Source organism: Eriocheir sinensis, chromosome 3, assembly GCF_024679095.1.
Source record: "Eriocheir sinensis breed Jianghai 21 chromosome 3, ASM2467909v1, whole genome shotgun sequence".
Classification (NCBI taxonomy): Eukaryota; Metazoa; Arthropoda; class Malacostraca; order Decapoda; family Varunidae; genus Eriocheir; species Eriocheir sinensis.
Window position 1 is genome coordinate 6,069,212 of NC_066511.1, and position 12,500 is coordinate 6,081,711.

Genomic DNA, 12,500 nt, shown 5'->3' on the forward strand with positions numbered 1-12,500 from the left:
ATAGATAGATAGATAGATAGATAGATAGATAGATAGATAGATAGATAGATAGATATAGATTGATAGATAGAGAGATAGGTAGATAGATAGATAGATAGATAGATCGACAATTAGACATGTGAATAGATTAACTAATTGACTGACTGATCAATATAGATTAATAAATACTAGATACTACCTTACTGATTAATAGGAATGTATAGATACCGGTACAAAAAGAGAATCATTCGATGAGTGACTGATTGATGGACTAATTAAATGATTAAATATCCAGTTAATTGGCCAACATGTTTGGCTAAAATGAGTACGTGCAGAAAAATATACAAATAAACATACTTCATTTGTATGTACGAAAATACATACATACACACAAATACATACATACATGCCATCAAACATACAAATGTACATATATTTTTAATTCTGTACATACATATATGCATACATACGCATATATACATGCATACATATATACACATACATACATACATACACATATGAATGCATGAATACATACACATATATACATGCATGATTGTACCAGGCTTCGAAATTTTACGCTTTCTATAATTATGCCCGTAGACCACACAATTAGTATTCACACATACAAACATTTAGATGCACACACACACACACACACACACACACACACACACACACACACACACACACACACACACTTGTTTGCTTGCTTAAAGTAGTCCTTCGAAACGACGACTATCGCTCCACATTAGGTGCGCCGATGACGTCGCTGGTGAGAGTGGAGGCCGAATTCCGAGGCGAAGATACGGCAATAGGTCTGGCACGTGACCCGCTTCCCGGAGACGGAGGTGGAAGATCCTGCCGCACATGTCGACGACGCTGCTTTTCCTCTTTATCCCTTGTGTTGGCGTCCTCAAGGCTTCGTCCCCTCCTTGACAGCAGCACGCCAGTTTGATCGGGTGACAGCCATGGTCTCAAGTTGGGTTCGTGAGATATTAAGTTTATTTAGTGTGGTTTTGAAGTGGTCCTTGAACCTTTTCTTCTGCCCCCCTGCGCTCCGCTTCCCCGTCCTTAGCTCTCCATAGAGCACTTGGTGTGGGAGACGGCTGGGAGGCATCCGAATTGTGTGGCGTACCCACCGCAGCTGACGGCCATAGAAAATGGCCTCCAGATTGCTGCAGCCGGTGCGCGCGTAGATGTCGGAGTGCGTCACTTTGTCCTTCCTGGATATTCCCAATATGCGCTGCATTAGGTGATATGGAAGGCCTCAAGGTTCTTTATGTGGGAGCGATGGGGAGTCCAGGCTTCACAACCGTAGAGCAAGGTGGAGATGGAGATGCAGACGGCGTGATAGACGTTGACCTTAGTTGAAATGGTAAGGTCACGGTTAAGAAAAAAGCGCTTACTCAGGCGTCCGAAAGCCGACGAAGCCATCCTCAATCTGTTCCAGATCTCGTCTCCGAGGTCGCAGTTGGAGCTGAGAACGGATCCAAGATAGATAAAGCGATCGACATCATTCAAGATACTCCCATCTATTATGGCGATTGGAGAGCGTTGGTGAAAGAAAGTTGGCACATGACCTCAGTCTTCCGGGTGTTGACTTTCAGGCCCATACGATGGTAGCTGAGGTTGCAGCGATGACAGTATTGTCACCGGTGTTTTGGTGGTGGCTTTTAGCCGACGGAGATTGAATAGCTGCCGTCAAGTCTGTAGCTGATGGCAACGGCGTCGTCCCGATCGATCTTTTCACGTGAGATGAGCGTGATGGCCACGAGGAAGATGTTGAAGAGGACCGGAGCGAGCCGCAGCCCTGTTTAACACCGATGTTTACGTTGAATGGTGCAGATTCTTCACCTCCGACGGAAACCCGCGCCGACATCCCATCGTGGAGCGACCGCAGCAGTGCGAGGAACTTTGGAGGACAGCCGCATCTGGAGAGGACGCCCCAGAGGAGGTCCCTGTTTACGGTGTCAAAGGCCTTGGTCTGATTTACGAAGGCCAGGAAGAGATCGATCTTTATGATTCTCCCTGCATTTTTCTTGCAACTGTCTGGCTACAAAGACCATATCGATGGTAGAACTGTCAGGTCGGAAGCCGCACTGGGATTCAGGTAGAACGTCGTCCACAACGCTCGACAGAAAACGGTTGAGCATAGCCTTTGCGAGGACTTTTTCCGCTACAGAGAGTAACGAGATTCCCCTGTAGTTACCGCAGTCAGCTTTGTCGCCTTTCTTTTTTTATATATTGGCATGATATTGGCATCTTTTCATTGCTGTGGGAGATCGGGGGTGCATCCAGGTCGTTTTGTATTTGTTAGGCTGTTGGAAGATGGTATTTGTGATGGTGAGATCGAACTCCGCACAAACAGAGAGGAGTCGCAGCCCGTTGCAGTTGGATTTCCCGACACCATGTCGGCCTATGACACCTCCCCAAATATGGTAGTCATTGCCGACTCGGGGATTGAAGTCCCCGAGTAGGATCAATTTATCAGTGTGCGGGACGCGCAGGAGCGCGGAGCGGAGTGACTCGTAAAAAGTATCCTTGTCGTCGTCCTCAGCAACTGGCGTCGGCGCATATGCGCTTAGGATATTGGCAAAACGTCTGTTAGATAGCAGTATTCGGTGTCATTATCCGCTCACTTATGCCAACCGGGGCCTCATGAAGGTATTTGGTGAGTGAATTCTTATGGCCAGGCCAACTCCATGTGTCTTCGGTCGCCACCAGGTCGTCCTATCCAATAGGTGTAGCCCTCTCCAGTCTCACAAAGGGACTTCTCATCTGCAAAACGAGTCTCGCTGAGAGCAGCGATGTCTATATTGTATCGGCGCAGCTCGGCAGCAATAAGAGCTGTGCGCCTTGCCGGACGGTCCGAGTCAGGATTGTCAAGAAGCGTTTGAACATTCCATGTACCGACGCGGAGACTGAAATCATTCTTCTTGTTTTTACGACAGCGAAATAGTGATACCCTGCTGAGTGCGGTAGCTCAACCGGAACAGGTGGGAGACACAATTTTTAGGCCACCTTTTCTAGGCCCTCCCCGGATTGGGGTAGGCAGTGCGGTCCCTGAAGAGGGCTGCCTAGTCACATGGATCGCTGCCGAAGAAAACCCCAGTCTCCCTGGTCCAGATTTTCAGCGACCGTCGTGTCCATGCCGCCTGCGTGCGGGAGCCTAACTGGAGACTTCCAACCCTATTCTGAGCCCGTCCCCGTCGTTAGAGCCCCATCGCCGCAGGACGATGATAGATTGGGTGGGTGAATAGAGGATCATACGTGGAGCGATGGACTTGTGCAGTGAAAAGATTTAATTGCAGGGAGGGATGCACAAATCCTGACTGCACTGAGCTTCGCAAGAAGAGATCCGGAGCCGGTGGCAGAGAGGGACTCCGAGACGACCGGAGAGCTCCCCTGGCTGCAGAGTCCTGCCTACAGCACGGTCTGTTGTGCGTCGCCTAACACGCGGTCCTAACACGCGGTTTAACTTCGGAGTGACCTTCTCCTAGGTGATTGCTATACTACAGCGCCAACGAGCGTCACCTGCCTGTTGCCTAACCCACGAAGTAAGTGGGTGGTTTAAAATCAGAGTTTTCCTTCTCCTAGCCTTTGCCCGAAAAAAGCTTAACCTACAAGGCAGCAGGTGGTTTCAATTCAAAGTTTTCCTTCTCCTAGCCTTTGTCTAAATAAACATTACCTACAAGCAGCACGTGTAGCGGTTGGTAGGCGCCAGGGCGTGTCCACACGCCGGTGGGCCTGCACGCCGAACCTCTGGGACCCACTACTGTTCCGAGATCCGCCACTGATTTAACCTGGAGTCGCAAGACATCCAATTACCGTGTGTGGCCGCGAGGAGGCACAGTAGAGGGATCTTGGTGAAGGAGAGGCTATGTACTGGCAGGGAAAGACTTACGCACTCGGCTTCCTTTTTCTCCACAAAGGCTACCCAGCGGCAGTAACTGAAAGCGAGAAGGCAGGCAAAGCAAGCAGTTAACACTAAGCTGTGTTATTGCAGTAGACGCATCAGATCACCCTGTGCACACACACACACACACACACACACACACACACACACACACACACACACACACACATAGATTCAGATTCAGATTCAGATATTTTATTGATCACAACCCCCTCCCCACCCCCCCCCCACACACACACACTCTCTCTCTCTCTCTCTCTCTCTCTCTCTCTCTCTCTCTCTCTCTCTCTCTCTCTCTCTCTCTCTCTCTCTCTCTCTCTCTCTCTCTCTCTCTCTCTCTCTCTCTCTCTCTCACACACACACACACACACACACACACACACACGTCAACATAATGCACCGGCAGTACACCATACAAAGGGCACGCACGTAATAGGCGTAGGGGTGTGGCTGGTGTGGGGGTGTGGCTGGTATGAGGGCGTGACTGGCCTGGGGGTGTGGCTGGCGTGCGGGTATGGCTGGCGTAGGGGTGTGGCCGGCGTGGGGGTGTGGCTGGCGTAGGGGTGTGACTGGCCTGGGGGTGTGGTTGGCGTGGGGGTGTGGCTGGCGTAGGGGTGTGGCTGGCGTGGGGGTGTGGCTGGCGTGGGGGTGTGGCTGGCGTGGGTGTGTGGCTGGCGTAGGGGTGTGGCTGGCGTAGGAGTGTGACTGGCCTGGGGGTGTGGCTGGCGTAGGGGTGTGGCCGGCGTGGGGGTGTGGCTGGCGCAGGGGTGTGGTTGACGTGGGAGTGTGGCTGGTGTGGGGGGGTGGCTGGCGTAGGGGTGTGGCTGGCGTGGGTGTGTGGCTAGCGTGGTGTGGCTGGCGTGGAGGGTGGCTGGCGTGGGTGTGTGGCTGGCGTAGGGGTGTGGCTGGCGTGGGGGTGTGGCTGGCGTAGGGGTGTGGCTGGCGAAGGGGTGTGGCTGGCGTAGGGGTGTGGCTGGCGTGGGGGTGTGATTGGCGTGGGGGTGTGGCTGGCGTGGGGGTGTGGCTGGCGTGGGTGTGTGGCTGGCGTAGGGGTGTGGCTGGCGTGGGGGTGTGGCTGGCGTGGGGGTGTGGCTGGCGTAGGGGTGTGGCTGGCGTGGAGGTGTGGCTGGCGTATGGGTGTGGCTGGCGTAGGGGTGGCTGGTGTGGGGTGTGGCTGGCGTGGGTGTGGCTGGCGTGGGGTGTGGCTGGCGTGGGGTGTGGCTGGCGTGGGGTGTGGCTGGCGTGGGGTGTGGCTGGCGTGGGGTGTGGCTGGCGTGGGGTGTGGCTGGGGTGTGGCTGGCGTAAGGGTGTGGCTGGCGTGGAGGTGTGGCTGGCGTTGGGGTGTGGCTGGCGTGGGGGTGTGATTGGCGTGGGGGTGTGTTTGGGGTGGGGGTGTGGCGTGGGGTGTGATTGGCGTGGGGGTGTGATTGGCGTGGGGGTGTGATTGGCGTGGGGGTGTGGCTAGCGTGGGGGTGTGATTGGCGTGGGGGTGTGATTGGCGTGGGGTGTGGCTGGCGTGGGGTGTGATTGGCGTGGGGGTGGGATTGGCGTGGGGTGTGGCTGGCGTGGGGTGTGATTGGCGTGGGGTGAGATTGGCGTGGGGTGGAATTGGCGTGGGGTGTGGCTGGCGTGGGGGTCTAGCTGGCGTGGGAGTGTGATGGGCGTGGGGTGTGACTGGCGGGTGTGTGGCTGGCGTGGGGTAGTGATTGGCGTGGGGTGTGATTGGCGTGGGGGGGTGCTTGGCGTGGGGGTGTGATTGGCGTGGGGGTGTGATTGGCGTGGGACTGTGGCTGGCGTGGGGGTGTGATTGGGGTGGGGGAGTGATTGGCTTGGGACTGTGGCTGGCATGGGGGAGTGAATGACGTGGGGGTGTGATTGGCGTGGGGGTGTGATTGGCGTTGTGGTGTGGCTTGCGTGGTGGTGTGATTGGCGTGGGGGTGTGATTGGCGTTGGGGTGTGGGTGGCGTTGGGGTGTGATTGGCGTGGGGGTGTGATTGGCGTGGGGGTGTGACTGGCGTGGGGCTGTGAATGGCGTGGGGCTGTGATTGGCGTGGGCCTGTGGCTGGCGTGGGTGTGTGATTGGTGTGGGGGTGTGATTGGCTTGGGGGTGTGGCTGGCATGGGGGTGTGATTGACGTGGGGGTGTGATTGGCGTGGGGGTCTGATTGGCGTTGTGGTGTGGCTTGCGTGGAGGTGTGATTGGCGTGGGGGGGTGATTGGCGTTGTGGTGTGGCTTGCGTGGGGGTGTGATTGGCGTAGGGGTGTGATTGGCGTGGGGGTGTGGATGGCGTTGGGGTGTGATTGGCGTGGGGGTGTGATTGGCGTCGGAATGTGGCTGGCGTGGGGCTGTGTCTGGAGTTATGGGGTGCTTGGGTGTGGGGAGGTGTGGCTGGAGTGGGAGTGTGGCACGCGTGGAGGGAGGGTGTGGCTGGCGTGGGTGTGTGCCTGGTATGGGTGTGTGACGAGCGTTAGTGTGTGGCTGACTTGGGGGGGCTGTATAGCGTGTGGGTGTGGCTGTCGTTTAGGTGCAGCTGACGCCCTCCCTCCCCAACCATCACCTTCTTGAGAGCCTCCTCGTAATAACAACCACTATTGATTCCCACAATGAACGGCAGGATAATTACAGCCTGGGTTTCTTGCAGGATGACGTCACATGCAAGGCTTAGCAAAATGGCAGCGGCGACGGCAACTGTGGCGGTGGTGGTGGTGGCGTGTTGCGTGGCGGCGGCATCAGCGCAAGGTGAGAATAGTATGACACGACACTCAAAGGAAGAGTTGAATAAGATGCAGAAAGATGAAGAGCCAGTGTACAGCGTGTAGGAAAGGGTTAGGATAGAGGAGTGAGCATTAGGGCAAGGTAAGAAGACTGACACAATTAATGCTCTCAAGGGGATGAGTTCAATAGCATGTGGATGGATAGCAGCGAGACGGGAGGGCGAGGCGGGGAGGCGAGGCGGCAGGTCCCAGGCGGTCGGCAGGTGTAGCAGGATTTATAGTAGTAGTGCAAGAGACAGGTGGAGCGTTACGTCGAAATGTACGATAATGTAAAACTGTGCACTTTCAAAATTAACAGATGCAAAATAATGTAGAATATTCATCTCAAAATATACAAATACAAAATACATAAATATATAAATACAAAATTATATAAATACAAACGGATCTAAAATACACACAACCAAAAAATGTAGAAAAGCAAGATAATATAGTAAAGCCACTAACAAATTTGTAAATACAAAATAGTCAACTCTAACTCTTTGTACCTGCTGCCGAACTTATATAAAGTTCTTTATCACCGTCAATAATAACAGTTCGATCAAATATAATATCTAGTCCTACCCCTCACTCAGCAATGACACCATTGCTGAATACAGTATTGCAGCACATCACAGTAATTTTTTTCGGAGCAGAATCCTTGACAACAAACACAGCGAAGTATATTTTTAATTTATCTGGTTTCACACCCGAGTTCGATGTGATTGATGATAATAATAATAATAATAATAATAATAATAATAATAATAATAATAATAATAATAATAATAATAATAATAATAATAATAATAATAATAATAATAATAATTATCATTATCATTAGTAGTGGTAGTAGTAGTAGTAGTAGTAGTAGTAGTAGTAGTAGTAGTAGTAGTAGCAGCAGTAGTAATAGTAGTAGTAGTAGTAGTAGTAGTAGTAGTAGTAGTAGTAGTAGTAGTAGTAGTAATATTATAATTGGTACTAGTATTATAATAATGATAATAATAATAATAATAATAATAATAATAATAATAATAATAATAATAATAATAATAATAATAATAATAATAATAATAATAATAATAATAATAATAATAATAATAATAATAATAATAATAATAATAATAATAATAATAATAATAATAATTATCGTTATTATTATTATTATTATTATTATTATTATAATAATAATAGTAGTAGTAGTAGTAGTAGTAGTAGTAGTAAGTAGTAGTAGTAGTAGTAGTAGTAGTAATAATAATAATAATAATAATAATAATAATAATAACAAGAACAAAAAGAACATTTCTAAAAAGAACAGGAAGAATGAAAAACAGGAAAACAAAGACGAGAAAAAGCACAAGAAAAGCAAGAAAACAAGAATACGAAGAACATTACCAAAAAGAGAAAGAAGATGAGGAATAATAATAATAATAATAATAATAATAATAATAATAATAATAATAATAATAATAATAATAATAATAATAATAATAAGAAGAAGAAGAAGAAGAAGAAGAAGAAGAAGAAGAAGAAGAAGAAGAAGAAGAAGAAGAAGAAGAAGAAACATGGAAACCTGGAAATGCAGGCAACAGAAAGCCTATTGGCTCATTTCGAGGTTGCCCGGTTTGGTGATTTAATCTGCTCATCAGCCACTTGGGGCCTGGGGAGCAGATGAAAGCACCTCAATATTCAGTTTATTCCTGACGCAACGAAATGACGGCCGATTCGATTTTTGAAGGAGTTGATGGTATTCGCATTTAATACTTCTGAGGGAAGATTGTTCCAATGGCGGATGACTCGGTTTGAAAAGAAACGCCTTCCGATGTCTGTGTTGCATCGACTCGACTGAATGGGTAAACCGTTATTTCTAGTTCTTGAGTTGGTTTGTAGTTGAAAGAATTTGGAGTACTCGACGTCACTGAACTTTTTTAGGTGCTTGAAGACTTGAACCATATACCCTCGTAGTCGTCTTTTCTCCAATGTAAAGAGACTGAGTCGCTTGAGTCGTTCCTCGTACGGTTGGGCCCTTAAGGTTGGAATCATTTTCGTGGCGCGTCGTCGAATCCCTTCCAGTAAATCAATGTCCTTTCTGTAATAATTAGGAGACCAGAACTGCACTGCATACTCGAGGTGCGGTCTTACCATCATCACGTCTGGCGTTTTACACACGAAGTTTCTCGCTATGAACCCGAGCATAGTGTTGGCTTTGTTGTATGCTTTTTTACAGTGATTCGCGTGTGTCAGGTCATTGCTTATAGTGGCCCCAAGATCCTTTTCCTCTTGCATCGCCTGCAGAGGTTTCCCATTCATGATGTATGTGTGGTTGCTATTTCTGGACCCAATGTGCATGACTTTGCATTTGTCAGCATTAACAAATTCCCCCATGGAGGACTCCCCTTCCCCTTCGAGGAGTTATCAAGACACCTTTCGGGTCGAAAGGTGTCTTGATAACTCCTCGAACCTCCTCCTAATCAATTTCTGCAACATTCGCGGTCTTCGCTCTAATTTCCATTCTGTGGAACATCATCTCTCCTCCTCTAAACCTCACCTTCTCTTCCTTACCGAAACATAGGTTTCTGAGGCTACTGACAGCAATCTCTACTCTGTTCCCTCCTACTATCTCTATCCTAAATTTCAATCCAAAGCTGGATGTTGCGCCTACGTGCGCAACGACATCGCTTGCTCTCGTGCCCACGACCTTGACTCTTCTGAATTTTCCACCATCTGGCTAAGACTTCATTGTCATTCTATTACTAAATACATCTGTGCTGTTTATCTCTCACCTAACTCTACCAACTATGTAAAATTCTTTGACTATTTGAATTCTAAAGTGGAGCACATCTTGACCCACTCTCCCTTCGCTGAAATCTCCATCCTAGGAGATTTCAATGTTCACCACCAGCTTTGGCTTTCATCCTCTTTCACTGACCATCCTGGTGAACAAGCCTACAACTTTGCTATCCTCAACGACCTAGAGCAGGTGGTCCAGCACCCTACACGTATTCCCGACCGTCTTGGAGACCGGCCCAACATTCAAGACCTCTTCCTTACCTCAAACCCTTCTGCTTATTCTGTCAAACTGTTCTCTCCGTTGGGCTCCTCCGATCACAATCTTATTTCTGCATCCTGTCCTATCGCTCCTGTACACCCTCTGGACCCACCGATGAGGCGATGCTTCTGGCATTTTGCTTCAGCTCGGTGGGACGACCTGAGGATGTACTTCTCCGATTTCCCGTGGAATGATTATTGCTTCCAGGAAAGAGACCCCTCTGTGTGTGCTCAGCGCATCACAGAGGTGATTGTCTCTGGAATGGAGGCATACATTCCTCGTTCTTTCTCTACTCCTCACGCTAAAAAGCCTTGGTTTAATCACGCTTGTTCTCGTGCTGTCAATGATAGAGAGGTAGCTCACAAAAGGTACCAGAGCCTTCAAACTAATGCTAATTATGAACTTTACATTTCTGCCCGAAATCGTGCCAAATCTATTCTCCAACTAACCAAAAATTCTTTCATTAATAGAAAATGCCAAAACCTTGCTTTCTCTAACTCTTCCCGTGACTTCTGGCATCTAGCCAAAAACATCTCCTCCAACTTCACTTCTTCATCTTTCCCTCCACTCCTCAGTCCTGACGGCAACACTGCCGTCTCATCTATCTCTAAGGCTGAACTCTTCTCTCAAAACTTTTCTAAAAACTCCACTCTGGACGATTCTGGGCATATTCCTCCTACTCATCCCCCCTCTGACTCCTTTATGCCTGTTATAAAGATTCTTCAAAATGATGTTTTCTATGCCCTCTCTGGCCTCAATCCTCAGAAGGCTTATGGACCTGATGGAGTGCCTCCTATTGTCCTTAAAAACTGAGCCTCCGTGCTGTCACCCTGCCTGGTCAAACTCTTTCGCCTCTGCCTGTCAACATCTACCTTTCCTTCTTGCTGGAAGTATGCCTTCATACAGCCTGTGCCTAAGAAGGGTGACCGCTCCAATCCCTCAAACTACCGTCCAATAGCTTTACTTTCTTGTCTATCTAAAGCTTTTGAATCAATCCTTAACCGGAAGATTCAAAAGCACCTTTCCATTTCTGACCTTCTATCTGATCGCCAGTATGGGTTCTGCAAGGGGCGTTCTACTGGTGATCTCCTAGCCTTCTTAACTGACTCTTGGTCATCCTCTCTTAGCCGTTTCGGTGAAACTTTTGCTATTGCGCTGGACATATCAAAAGCTTTTGATAGGGTCTGGCACAAATCTTTGCATTCGAAACTACCCTCCTACGGTTTCTATCCTTCTCTCTGTACCTTTATCTCCAGTTTCCTTTCTGACCGTTCTATTTCTGCCGTGGTAGACGGTCACTGTTCTTCCCCTAAATCTATTAACAGTGGTGTCCCACAGGGTTCTGTCCTATCTCCCACTCTTTTTCTGTTGTTCATTGATGATCTTCTTTCCAAAACAAACTGTCCTATCCATTCCTACGCCGATGATTCCACTCTGCATTACTCAACTTCTTTTAATAGAAGACCCACCCTACAGGAACTTAACGACTCAAGGCTGGAGGCTGCAGAACGCTTAGCCTCAGCCCTTACTATTATTTCCGATTGGGGCAAGAAGAACCTGGTGTCCTTCAACGCCTCAAAAACACAGTTTCTCCACCTATCCACTCGACACAATCTTCCAAACAACTATCTCCTATTCTTTGACAACACCCAGCTATCACCTTCCTCAACACTAAACATCCTCGGTCTATCCTTAACTCAAAATCTCAACTGGAAACTTCATATCTCATCTCTTACTAAATCAGCTTCCTCGAGGCTGGGCGTTCTGTACCGTCTCCGCCAGTTCTTCTCCCCTGCACAGTTGCTGTCTATATACAGGGGCCTTGTCTGCCCTCGTATGGAGTATGCATCTCATGTGTGGGGGGGCTCCACTCACACAGCTCTTCTGGACAGAGTGGAGGCTAAGGCTCTTCGTCTCATCACCTCTCCTCATAATGATAGTCTTATACATATTAAATTCCGCCGCAATGTTGCCTATCTTTCTATCTTCTATCGATATTTCCACGCTGACTGCTCTTCTGAACTTGCTAACTGCATGCCTCCCCCCCTCCCGCGGCCCCGCTGCACTCGACTTTCTACTCATGCTCATCCCTATACTGTCCAAACCCCTTATGCAAGAGTTAACCAGCATCTTCACTCTTTCATCCCTCACGCTGGTAAACTCTGGAACAATCTTCCTTCATCTGTATTTCCTCCTGCCTACGACTTGAACTCTTTCAAGAGGAGGGTATCAGGACACCTCTCCTCCCGTATTTGATCTTGCTTTCGGCCACCTCTTTTGTTTCTTTTTTAGGAGCAGCGAGTAGCGGGCTTTTTTTTATTATTGTTTTCTTTTTTTGTGTGCCCTTGAGCTGCCTCCTTTGTTGTAAAAAAAAAAAAAAAAAAAAAAAGGACATTTGCCATTTTTCCGATCATTCGATAATGTGATCGAGGTCTTTCTGGATGATTTCGCAGTCGGTCTTTATGAGGGCCTTTCCACCCACTTTGGTGTCATCAGAAAAATTTTATAGTGTGGATTTCAGTTCTGTTTCTAGGTCGTTGATATATATGATGAAGAGAATGGGTCCCAGCACTGACCCTTGAGGCACTCCTCTAGTGACTGGAAGCCAATCGGAAGGCTGTCCGCTGAGTAGCACTCGTTGTTTTCTGCCGGTGAGCCAGTCTCTTATCCACGCGATCAAATTGGCTCCAATGCCCGCCGAGTGCAGTTTCTTAAGAAGTCGTTCGTGCGGTACCTTGTCGAAGGCTTTCTGAAAGTCCAGGTATATAACATCACTGGGGATGTGGTCATCCCAATTCTT

The 12,500-nt window shown here is 48.4% G+C and overlaps 2 protein-coding genes across 3 annotated transcripts in view; one reads left to right on the forward strand and one right to left on the reverse strand.

Annotated features, from left to right (window-relative positions):
• LOC127003915 (neurogenic locus notch homolog protein 3-like) overlaps positions 1-12,500 on the forward strand; it is a 60,679-nt gene that overhangs the window by 3,274 nt on the left and 44,905 nt on the right. For both annotated transcript variants that reach the window (XM_050871021.1, XM_050871025.1), the window contains exon 2: positions 6,540-6,637. In XM_050871021.1, coding sequence (XP_050726978.1) covers positions 6,541-6,637 — 97 coding nt within the window. In that variant the 5' untranslated portion in view covers position 6,540. The remainder of the gene's footprint in view (positions 1-6,539; positions 6,638-12,500) is intronic.
• LOC127003198 (uncharacterized) lies at positions 896-6,452 on the reverse strand. The gene is made up of 5 exons (XM_050869573.1): positions 6,434-6,452; positions 5,234-6,286; positions 4,315-5,183; positions 1,814-2,035; positions 896-1,225 (listed from the first exon to the last, which is right to left on the reverse strand). The coding sequence occupies exons 1-5, from the start codon at positions 6,450-6,452 to the stop codon at positions 896-898; spliced, it is 2,493 nt and encodes an 830-aa protein (XP_050725530.1).